The 12,554-nt window shown below is 44.4% G+C and overlaps 1 protein-coding gene across 1 annotated transcript in view; it reads right to left on the minus strand.

Moving 5' to 3' along the window:
• The window catches only part of LOC147443084 (uncharacterized), a 68,920-nt gene extending 57,311 nt beyond the window's left edge, over nt 1-11,609 (minus strand). Inside the window, exons 1-3 of the mRNA XM_086529015.1 lie at nt 11,448-11,609; nt 11,174-11,256; nt 10,939-11,023 (exon numbers count right to left, since the gene is read on the minus strand). Of these exons, the coding sequence (XP_086385141.1) occupies nt 10,939-11,023; nt 11,174-11,256; nt 11,448-11,495 (216 nt within the window). The 5' untranslated portion in view covers nt 11,496-11,609. The remainder of the gene's footprint in view (nt 1-10,938; nt 11,024-11,173; nt 11,257-11,447) is intronic.
• Nucleotides 11,610-12,554: the final 945 nt, after the last annotated feature.

Here is a 12,554-nt window from a genome sequence, read left to right on the forward strand (position 1 = left end):
TTCTGCAACCTCCTGTTCCGTCTCAACAAGTTGGGTCACTGGATCATATTCAAAAGCCTGTTAAGGCTCGAGCACAGGTGATTCATACTGCAGAGTCAATGGAAACACCTGTACACTTGACGAAGAATATGCGGTCTCCACAGCCTGTGCCTAAGGTGCAAGAACAGGTGGCTAAGATGCCAATCTTTCAAGTCGTATCAGTTCAGCCAGCCACTTTTCAGCAGCCTATAGCTGGTTCTAATGGGCAGGGAAGCAACCTACAGGCTATGCAACAGGTCTTCCCCCCACCTTCAGTACACCCTGGCTATTTTTCAGGTGGATCGGTATTCCAGAGCATGGCTGTCATGCACCTGGAAATCAGTTTTACACGCCAGGAATAGTGTTCGGGGGGTGCTCAAACGATGATGCCTAACCCCATGTATGGTGTCACGGGCATGCTACCAAGGTTTCAGAGCACTCAGGGCCAATTTGGGATGCCACAGGCAAATTTTGGTATGGCTCGAATTACAAATCATCAACCAAATATAGCATTTCCAGGTCAACTTAATTGCGCTCAGGGAACACAAATGAACCCTAATAGTGTTCCCATGTTTCAGTCACTTCCATATGACAATTTAACGCCGCTAGAGAGGCCAACTCCATGCAAAGAAGCTGGCAAAGGTGTGACTTTCACGACCTTTACAGGGTTTAATGACAGGAAGAAGGCTCTCTCATTCCTCCAGTAGTTTGACAAGGCCTATGCAGGGGGAAACTTTACAGAGGCTTCAAAGGTCCGCAAGGCAACCACTTTCTTGACAGGGAATGCGGGACAATGGTGGACAACTTTATTGCTTCAAGGGCAAGCTCCGTCCACATGGATTTACTTCAAGCAGATTTTTGCAGCAGCATGGTTATCTGATGACTTTGAAGCAGATGTCATGACAGAATGGCACCAGCTTAATGCTGCTACTTGCAAGAATCTGGATGACTACAATCGAAAGTTTTGGAAAGCTCTACTTCCAGTAACTTCCTATAGGTTTGTGCCATTGACAAAACAGATTGAAAAATACTGTTGTGGCCTACCCAAAGGATTGAGAAAGTATTACACGAAGACCAAAGTCACTACTATGACGCAGCTCATCGAGGTAGCAAACACTAGCAATGGTTTGCTCAAGGGAGAAGATTGTGAATTCAATACGGGCGTCAAGGAAGGATCAGCCAAGAAAAATTCAGCAAAGAAGTATGTTTCCAAGGAGGTTCCGAAAGTGACTCAAGAGCTAGCCAACGCAGGGAAAGACAAAGCTACGGCTGAATCAGAAAAGGGACCAACGAAGAAATGGAAAAGACGTTTTCCTCGCAAGTCTGAAGAGCAAAAGAAGGTCCTGAGGTCAGAGAACAAATGCTTTATCTGTGAGCAGCCCGGCTACATTGCTTACAATTGTCCTACAAAGAAAAGGCCAGCTGATTCTGAAGACAAGGAGGACAAGAAAGGAAAGAAGCCCATGGCTGGTCTAGTGCCAGATATGGTGGGCGACAAGCCAAATTCAGATGTAAGTGAGCTTTGCAGAGCATGGGGAAAGGTCAGGGATCAAACCGTGCTTATCTTCTTTGATCCAGGTGCCAAAGCTAACTTCATTTCCCCAGAATTGGCTTCCAAGTTGGGAATCAGACCTGAAGAGATGGGGTATACAGCAGAGGCAGGTTTGGCATGTACTGGCCATACAAAGGCTGTGACACCCATCATTGGAAAGTTGCGCCTACATATCCAGTCCTATGTAGATGTTGAAGAATTTTACATCATGCCACTGGACGGGTGTGATGTGTTGTTAGGTATTCCTTGGTTGTTTTGTGTACAAGGAATAATGGATGCCTACAACAAAAAGATCACTGTACAGAGCAGCGGAAAGACTCACATTCTGGATGTAAAGCTTAAAGGGGAGTCTATTCCCACTGTATCAGCTTCTGCTATTACTTCTGTAATGAAAAAGCATCTTTCTGCGTACTTGGTTTTTGCATGTGAAGTGTCAGATTGTGATGAATCAAATTTATCTGTGCTAGATAAAGAAAGGTCAATGTTTTTACAACAGTATAGTGACTGTTTTTCTGATTAATTACCGTCTCAATTACCGCCAGAGAGACCCGAGGACCATGCGATAGATTTGGTGCCAGGCAGTAGCCCACCAAATAAGCCTCCGTACAGGGTTAGTGCGGCTCAGTAGAAAGAGATAATGGGCCAAGTACAGGAGCTGTTAGAAAAGGGGCTGATTCAGCCCAGTTCATCCCCATTCTATTCTCCAGTGTTGTTGGTGCAAAAAAAGGATGGCTCATGGCGTATGTGCATTGACTACCGTGCACTGAACAAGAATACCATCAAGAATAGGTTCCCTATACCTAGAATTGATGATATTCTGGACAAATTAGAAGGAGCAGCTATGTTTAGCAAGATAGATCTAAAGAGTGGGTACCATCAGATCCGCATTAGATCAAAGGATGTGCACAAGACTGCTTTTAGAACAACGTTTGGCCTTTACGAATTTTTAGTGATGCCCTTTGGTCTCACAAATGCTCCTGCTACGTTCAATAGGATAATGGACAGAATTTTCCGTCCACACCAGCAGTTTGTTGATACATTCTTTGATGACATGATAGTCTACTCAAAGAATGAAGAGGAGCATAGGCATCACTTGGCCATTGTGTTCAAAGAGCTACGCAGTCATAGGTTGCTCATCAATGCAAAGAAAAGTGAATTTTTTCTAGAAGAGATCCACTTTCTGGGACCCATTGTCTCAAAGGATGGTGTCAGAATGGATCCTGCAAAAGTTGAAGTGATCAAGTCATGGCCAGATTTGAAGACGGTGCACGATGTCCGAAGTTTCTTGGGACTATGCTCCTATTATAGAAGGTTTATCCGAAATTTCGTTGAGATTGCTTCACCTTTACATGCTCTTCAAAAGAAGGCAGTCACCTTTAGATGGACACAGAAAGAGATTTCAGCTTTTAATCTCTTAAAGGAAAAGATGACTTCAGATCCAGTCATTGTGTTGCCAGATCTTAGGAAGTTATTTGTGGTCCAGTGCGACGCATGTGGTAGTAGCATTGGTGCAGTGCTAATGCGAGATGGCAGGGTAGTAGCCTATGAGAGCAGAATCTTGCAAGGGCCAGAGATGACCATGTAGGTCTATGAGAAAGAGTTACTGGCTGTGATTCATGCGCTCTTAAGTTGGAAACACTACCTACTAGGTGCAGACTTCGTTGTCCAAACGGACCATCAGACCTTGCGATACTTCTTGACACAGACAAAGTTATCTGAGAAGCATATGCAATGGGCAAATATCTTGTCCATGTTCCATTTTCAGATTGTTCATGTGGAAGGCAAGAAGAACGTTGTGGCTGATGCCTTGTCAAGGAAGCCACAAATTTCAGTTGTGTCAATTCCTTATCATCATGAACTTGATGATATGAGAGAACAGTATGCAAATGATGAAGATTTTGCAAGGGTCTTCGAGCAACTAATGGATGGACAACGTCATGAACACTATCTTCTTAAAGACGGGTTCATGATGATGCATGGCAGATTGTGTGTCACAAAGCCATTGCGACGCAAAGTTATGGAAGAGAGTCATGTCCCACCATATGCAGGGCATCGTGGTATAGATTCTACAGTTAAAGCGGTTGAGACATTCTTCTATTGGCCTACATTGAGAAGAGATGTGGATGCCTTTGTGCGAGAATGCCTAATTTGCCAAAAGGTCAAGTTTGACAGGCAAAAGGCACCAGGGTTATCGCAACCACTACCTATTCCAGACAAACCATGGGAAAGTATTGCTATGGATTTTATCTTTGATCTTCCGAGAACGCAGACAGGAAACAATGGTATTTGGACTATTATTTGCAAATTCAGCAAGCAGGCTCATTTTATTCCTGTCAGGAAGAAGATAAAGCCAAATCAAATGGTACGCTTGTTTATGAGCAATATTTTCAAGTATCATGGCATGCCACAGCCGATTGTTAGCAACCATGATCCACGCATGACAAGTTTGTTCTGGAGAGGCTTGTTTGAGAATATGGGCCCCACGCTCAAATTCTATTCGTCATTTCATCCTCAAACAGATGGGCAGTCAGAAGAGGCAAATTCTACTGTCCTAGATCTGCTAAAGTGCTATGTGTCAGAGCATAAAGGAAAGTGGGAACAGTATTTTCCATTGGTGGAGTATGCATACAATAATACAGTGCATTCATCAACTGGCAAGGCACCTTTTGAGATAGTTGAAGGTGGCAAGAAAGTTCCTCCAATACTGCATACAAAGGACAAGATATTTGAAGCAAATAAGTATGTTCAGGACATGGATGAAATGTACAAGAAGGTCAAAGTGGCCTTAGAAAAGACTCAGGCAAAGCAAAAGAAAGCAGCTGATCGTCACCGTCGTGAAGTGGTATATTCACTTGGTGATTGGGTGCTTTTGCGCTTTGAAAAGGCAAGGTTAAAGAAGATGAAGAGCAAGGAAAGACTATTTCCAAAGCTCAACATGAGTTACTATGGGCCTTTTCAAGTGTGCGACATAATCAATGATGTTGCATATAGGCTGAAATTGCCTGACAATTGGAAGATTCACAATGCGTTTCATGTGAGTCTTCTCAGACCCTATGTGGGTGATGTGCCAGAGGATATGCCAGCTGAAGATCAGCCGCGGAAGTCGAGGAACTTGACGAGATCTTGGTCCCAGAAGAGATTTTGGCACATAAAGAAAGAAAAGTGAAAGGCAAGGTTGCTAGGCGTTACTTGGTAAAGTTCAGAAACTATCCACCAATGGATGCTAAGTGGATGGAAGAAGGTGAACTTGCAGAGTCACCAACTGTGTTATCACTTTACCTTGAAGCCTTCGATTTGCAACCTACCTTGACCCCTTGAGTTTCAGAGCTACATGGATTGTCAGTGTGACAATGGCTTTTGAAACAAATGATGTACATGGTATTTAAAGTGAGCTCAAATGAAATACCTGTTACATGAATGTTGGAGCTGTACACATTGTCAGTTTGGCAATTGCTCTTATGGAATGTCCAAAAGTTTGGTTAGTGCTATAGAAGTGAGTATTTCTTGTCAGTTTCTCAAGGATACAGTAATTGCTTCTATTAAATAGTACATGTGTAACTGTATTCTAAAATTGTCGGTTTGGGTATGCTCGAAAGTGTTACGGGATCCAACGTGTACTATAAGACAGTGGCAAAATGTGCAGCTACCATTTTGTCATTGGAAAGTTAGTGACTCAAAGCAATGGCACAATGCGAAGCTACCACTATGTCATTAGGACAGGGTTCACACGCAAGCAATACATGAGTCGACGAGGTGTTGAATACACCAGGGTTGACAATGAGCATGTGTGTGTCGTACATGTGTCAACAAGTGTTGAATACATCAGTGTTGACCGTGAGCATGTACGACATAGATGCAAACGAGGACGTTTGAGATTTCAAGAGCGGGGTATGTCACCAGCGTGTGACTACTATCTATCCTTTTTGTTCATTTCTTTCTTATTATCTATTTACTTTCACTTTTTGGAAACACCCCTCGGGAAATCTAACTGCCCTGCATTGCATAGCTAGTGTGGAACTGTCCAAAGGAAGTCCAAGCCTGAGGGCAAGAGAGCACTAGAGTTGGACAAGGACTATGGTTAGCCAAGTGGGGTCATTGACTAGCCAAACTGGAATCCTTTGTTACAGAGGCTACATTTCAGTTCTGGGTGTGGCTGCAGTGTACAAAGAGGGTCAGATGACCTAGAAAGATACAATGGCAGCATCTCCTAAAACTTAGGGAACTCCTATTTTGGGACTTGAAAATGTGTTTGCGTCATTACCTCCGGAATGACAAGGAGAACATTTTCTTACTCTGCCGTGAAGTCAACTGGGCAACCGGTTGGGAGATTTTTAGGCGGCAACCCCGAAACGGGAAAATGCTCGTAAATGCGCCAAGTGGCACATTCTGGTGCACTTTCCTCATGCATGGAGAAGCGGCGTTGAATTTTAAGCTGGGAGAGGCTCATTTTCAGATTCTGTCACAGGTTAAGAGCTATGGAGTGCTTGCTTTCCCTCCTATGTACAGTGCGGTGCCAAGAGCGATGCCCTGCACGCTACGCACTGCCCTCTCTCTCCCCTATGGCAGTATGTTATGCCCCTCTAGTGGGCTTTTCATTTGACCAATGTACAGTTGTGTGGGTTCATCCACGATTGGCGAGGCAAGAGCCTCTTGCACAGGTACTGGATTAGCTAGCGGCTAATCCCCCGTAGGTACAGGTGAATTCGGAGAGGTTTCACACCAGAAATCTCGTCCGATTCAAAGGGCAAGTAGCCCTAGAGGTGCGGGAGCTCGAGGACTTGCTACGGATGCGACCGGCACGTGAAACGGAGCCCAAAACAGTAAATTACAGCCTGTTGTGTATTTTTGCAAGTTTAGGGTTTTGGCCCTAAACGGTCCCTAATATCCCCAGGAGGTTCTGGGACGCGAGGGGACCGTTGTACAAGTGATCTGGCGCATTTTCGGGGCAGAAAACAGAGAATTCAGCGTGCTGCAGATTCTCGCCAGGTTTTGTAAAGTGCCCGTATGCATCGGGAAAGTCAGCCAATGCGTGGGAATACTGACTGTGAAGGGTCCTAGTACAGTTATGCTGCCGGGAACAGTTGAAATTCAGCCGAGCTTGTGCGGGGCAGCTTGTAGGGAACCACAGCGTTTATTCCCTCTTTTAAGCAATAAAGAAATACCGAAAGGGGCGCCTAAGTTAGGGGCCAATCTGGTGTCGGTTTACTCATACAGGTGCAATCTAGCAACCTGTATCCCTCTCCCCTTTGTTGTGTCTTGAAAGTACAAGTAGAATAGATGACTAATAATGGGTGAAAGCTAAATCAAGGTTTGAAGTAAAGTCTACCGCCCTTTTTGGATTGAACAGGCCGGTTTCATCACATTCCATGCCTCTTCCTTGGCATGACACATTCGTAGAACGAGCACATGAAAGTATGAGCACCAAGCATGGGCATTTCCGTTGTGAATTGCCACAGTTGATTGCTCTAGATCAAAAGAGAAAGATTCGATCTCATTGTTTGCGTATGTGTGGTGAACGGTTTGGCACTCCGTCTCTTTGTTTATCTACATTGCATGTACAGTCTTTAGCGAAGACAAGATTTTTCCCACTCACTTTACATGGAATGGGTATGTTCATGGTTTTGTGTTGGAAATGGTTTCAGGAATTTTCAGCCCTGGCGATTCTTGAAGAAGAAAGAAGCATGACACTCGACGAAGTTGAAGCATCGAAGGAGCCACAAAAGACTTTGTCGCTTTCGGCGCGGCCCAAAGAAGTAAGCGTTGCAGACCTTTATGAAGTTCAAGTATCGCACGACCCACACATCAGAGTGAGCCGGCGAAGAGTCCCTTCCAGGATTTCGGATGCTATTGGCGATCTCCCTTGACACCATACAGTTCGGTACTAGTACCTCACTTTGAAAAGGAGGGGATGTCACGTGACACATCCAACCCTATGAGTCCGTCGGCAAGCTACAGCATGATCAGGGTTCAGTCAATCCAGTCAGTCTAGATTTAGAAGTGATCTGGCACTTTTGTGAGTCTATTCGTAGACCGTGCATGCCCAGTCACTTAGCATAGATGCATATCCTTTGGTTGCACACAGCATGATCATCAATATTCCCATCAGAATCCATTAGAATCAATTAGGGGAATTTTCCAGTGATTTTAACCTATTTTTCCTATTTTTGACATTTTTCACTTATTAATTTAAGTGACTTCCCAACAAAAGTAGGTAGGGCAAATTGGGTAAGAAAATATATAAGCAAACCAAGCTAGCATTCTTTGGCAGATGAGCAAGGAGCACAACAAGCCCTCAGGCAACAGGTACTCCCTCTCTCTCAGCAAGAACCCCTCAACACCCACAAGCACCTTGCGTTTGCAGCTTTGCCTCATCGTCAACACATTCAGCTAGCGTTTTTGTTCATCACCACAACCCCTAGCCCTAGCATTTCAGTCCCTTCATCGCCCCAGTACGAGACAGGCCAGCGTTTTTACTAACGCTACAGGCAGCCCCAGCGTTTTCCATTTTCAACCTTGTTGCAGCAGATGGACCAGCGTTTTCAGCCTTAGGAACCGCAGTAGATTCAGCCCTAGCCACTTGCAAAGGATCCCCATTTTCAGCCATCAAAACGGCAGCCAAAACAGTCATTTTCAGCCACCGAAACAGTCCCAGATTTTCAGCCATAGCGTGTTTATGGACAGCAGATAGAAGACCGCAGATTTCAGCCCTAAAGTCGTCGTCGTCATCCCCGTCATCGTCACCGACATATTCCCAGGTTGCATCAGTCCATTGCATCGTCATTGTACCACTTTGTGCAATCAATAAGTAGACCACTCTCGCCGGCGAGAGTGGGGCCTTCGGAGGAGGGTTTTACAACGTCTCTGGTGTCGTATCTCTCCTCTCTCTATTTCTCAGTCTCATACACTTGCACGCACAGTGTCCATTCACTTTGTTTGTGATCATAGCATTTTCTCATTAAGAACAGAAGGCTCTACCTTCCATAAGAACAAAAGAAACCTTGAGCACAGTTCGGAGCACTCATCTTGAGCAAAGTGCAAACATTCATTTGCACTTTACACACATGACATCTATCCCATGGGATATGTAGCAGGAATAATGTGTCGTTCTCTCTACTGTGGGTGTTCCTCGGTGCAATGTGCATGAAATCTCACTCCAACAGAATGAAAACCCTGTAGACAATGAGCAATATAGCAAAAAGGCGACTCAACAGTAGAACCTGAGCAGCATGGGACTTGACTAACTCTAATGAACCAGTATAGACTCTGGCATGGCCGCGCACTCTGCTCCAAGCCTAGAACTTACGGGTACAATGAGGGTGTAGAGGCTCAAGATGTGCAAGGATGGTGCAGTGTGTGATGACATTGTATTAGATCCACCATGATTGTATCGGTTTGGTCTCATAGGTCATTTTGTCCTTTTGAAGACGTTTAATATAACATTTCATCTCATCTCTCTCTCTCTCTCTCTCTCTCTCTCTCTCTCTCTCTCTCTCTCTCTCTCTCTCTCTCTCTCTCTCTCTCTCTCTCTCTCTCTCTCTCTCTCTCTACATTTGGGCACAAACCCCAAGGTAAAATGCACAAACATGCCCATGAGAACAAAGGATCAATCCCCAAATATATCCATATACAGCAAAACAAACCGGAACCATTTTCTCTCTCTTTCTTTTTCATGCAAAATGCACAAAGATGCCCATGAGAACAAAGGATCAATCCCCAAATATATCCATATACAGCAAAACAAACCGGAACCACTTTCTCTCTCTTTCTTTTTTCATGCAAAAAAGGAGGGCTTGAACCCTTACTATTACTAAATAAGACAAAGGCAGACTCGCTGATACAATGCAGTATGTAGCCAAATTACAAGATACAACCAATGGTGAAAAATCCCCTCAAGATCTCTAGGAAGTACAAAGCTGAGGGAAAAAACCAATGGATCAGCATGGATCAAAAGCTATTTGTCGATGAACACCAAGAACCCAGAGGTGATATCAAAGGTTACAAAAACAAATACTCTCTTGGACCAAATCTTCAGCATGCAGTAGTTTGAGTCACACTACACCGGGCAGAGATTGTCTGAACTGCAAACAATCTCAAGTGTCCAGACACTGTGTCCTGAGGCTACATCAGAGGCGGATCAAAGTGATCCGGACACAACATGAAAGAACCAGGCAAAAGAGGGTGGAGCAGGCCTTCTTAGACCCCATTGCTATCCTTCGCAAACAATTCACTCCACATCCTCCTGTGCATGATATCCTACACCACCTTTTTGGTGCCGGATGGAGCTAGCTAGATACATGCATATCATAATTGTACTCCCAAAGAATATAAACTACCACCATCGCTCAAGAAGGATGACTGCAAGCGTCACCACAAGATGGGGGGTTTCAAATCCGGTGACTAGGATGTCAAGTTTGACAGTCACATGAGACGGAAGCATCCAAGGCATTGTCTTTTATTAGACAGTTTGCAGTTGCTTTTGTCAATGGAAACTCCCGACAAATCCAAGTTGGATCATTTTAGAGCTCCCTCATCACTCATCCACCTATGTACTACTCCCCCATGTCAGATTTGTTTGTAACATTTTATTTTGTACCTTTTGTACTTTTTTGCAAATAGCCAGAGGACGATCGCAACACACTATGTACCATAGTGTAAGGTATACTTTGATCCTCATACACAAGGTTAAACTCTTCAGCAGAGAGATGGAGTCTTTGACCAAATCAACATCCTACTGATGAGTCAAAAGTATCAGGAAAGTCACATACAAGCTTGAGATCCAACAAATCTCCAAGTCCTCTATCACAGCGTGGCGGAGAAGAGGGGAAAAAGCCACCAGATCACTGTCCTAGGGATGATCCTGTGCCAATTGAAACATGATACACATCATGATAGGGCTCCCATCCCTGGATAGCTAGCCCCTATCTTGCGAAATACTGTAAACTACGTATATTCACATGTAGAAGTCCATCTCTCAGCTGAGAGTCGTGGAATTCTAAAAATCTATGACAGAAAAATGACCCGCATGCGTCATGAATTTGGGACATCAATGAGAGAGAACGCATGGGGTGGAGAGTGGGACTCTCTCCGTGATGTCTCCATAATTGCACTCCATGACATTTCTCCCCTTCAGGTCTATCAGGATACTGATCCCTCCCACCTCAGGCAGTGTCTCTCTCCTACGGTGCACTTGATTGGTCTTTCTAGTACCTACCTGCTCTGTTCTGAGTCTCTACTTGTCTATGTTGTAGGACTATGTTGACTTTACCAAATGAGCAGAAACAATGTTAAGTGAGTGAACACATTCCTGGGAGATCATCTAAACGACAACTTGTACAGAAATTTTATTACATTTCGTAAAGCAAGATTACCTCCAGAGATTGAATCAGAGAGATACCACTACGAATTGGAAGTTCTATGGGGGGTTCGAATCTGGTGTCCATGTTTCTAAAAAAGCTGAAAGACCAAGAGTTTCCAATCAACCTAACTAAAGCAGAAAGGATAAACATGTGTACAACAACACGTCTGGGTCCTTGGATATTCACGGGCTCAGACCAATTTAACCTTAAATGAACTCTACCACACAAGCAACAGAAAGGGAATTACCTGCTCATAGAATAGTAAAAGAGCCCAGAGGGATTGAAAGCCGCATGCTCTTGAAGTGCCAGCTCCCAGAATTTGCAGCCCACCTGTTCATTTCTCGCAGGAAGGGCCAACATGTATTGATTTGTGTACAAGATCTTACTGTTGTGTAGATGGTTCAATTGGACATTTTCACGCAAATGCATTTGTGTGCGTGTGTATGTTTTGCTTGTTGGTTGTGCAGGAAGGAATGAAGAGGGAAAAGGAGGGGGAGGGGGGGGGGCGGGGCTTTACTAGCCTGGTTTCCACATTGGCCGCACTGGATTGTGATGATTTCTCGAGGCATATTTCGCTGTTGATTGCGGAGCTGCAAGCCAAGACAGAGACAAGACTGACGTTTTTGAAATGTCTGCTCGCGCGCTTCGGTGGACAACACTACACAAAACAGAGCAAGAGCCGATTAAAAGTGTGAGTTTGAAAAGTAATTTATCAATGGAATAATAACAGTGGTATTGCAACACCAAGAACATCCAGCTAAGGTTGTTAGCATTGGGAATCAAAGATGAATGATCCTGGGTTCAAATCTGAAGGCTCCGTCGCTAATTTTGCTATTCTGTGTGTGCCCCTGGCAGCGGCAAACATGGTCGAAGTGGTATGGTCACACTAGAATGTGAAAGTATTTATCCATTGGCTACACGATTGCTATTTCTTTTCATAGAAACTAGTACGGCCGGCCGCCTTCGGCGGGCTCTCTCTCTCCCCCTCTCTCCCTCTTTATCGCGTGCAAAGGGGCTTGTTTTTGTTTTGGACTTCAGCCTTCAGGTCGCAGATTGCGACACGTGTAAAGGGCTCCCCCTTCCGCTATATTATGTTAGTAGGGTACAAGGGCCAATATGTGGCAGGTTACAGTTTTGGCACAAGAAACCCCTAATCTAAATACAAGCTTGCTCCATTTGCACACGAGGCACGTCCGTTCAGTGGTGTAGGTGTCACACTCTGGTTCAGCACGTCAAGGTTCAAAATTGTGCTTCAACTAGCCCCACACCGTGCCTTTTCATTTTCGGCTTAGATTTTGCTTGGAACTCCATCCATCGAGCACAGACATATACATATTTTTTTTCCTACCATTTTGAACCTCGCAAAGCAAATGGAGCAAGCGGAATTGAAAAATGCATGCAGTAAAAGAAAAGCGCAGAGGCACAACTTTGATGTCACAGTGATGGCCCCCTTACTCTATATTGCACTTTTGTCAAATGAATTATCATTGGCTAGTCCTCCGCATCAGGTGCTTAATACTCCGAAAATGCTTGGTACTTGGGGAGATTACTAAAATTAAGGAAGTTGTCTCCTTAAAATCACAAATATCAAAATCTAAGAGCATGACCGTACTTTAGCAATTTTTCAT

Source organism: Adiantum capillus-veneris, chromosome 14 (assembly GCF_014529385.1).
Source record: "Adiantum capillus-veneris isolate H3 chromosome 14, ASM1452938v2, whole genome shotgun sequence".
In the NCBI taxonomy this organism is placed as follows: domain Eukaryota; kingdom Viridiplantae; phylum Streptophyta; class Polypodiopsida; order Polypodiales; family Pteridaceae; genus Adiantum; species Adiantum capillus-veneris.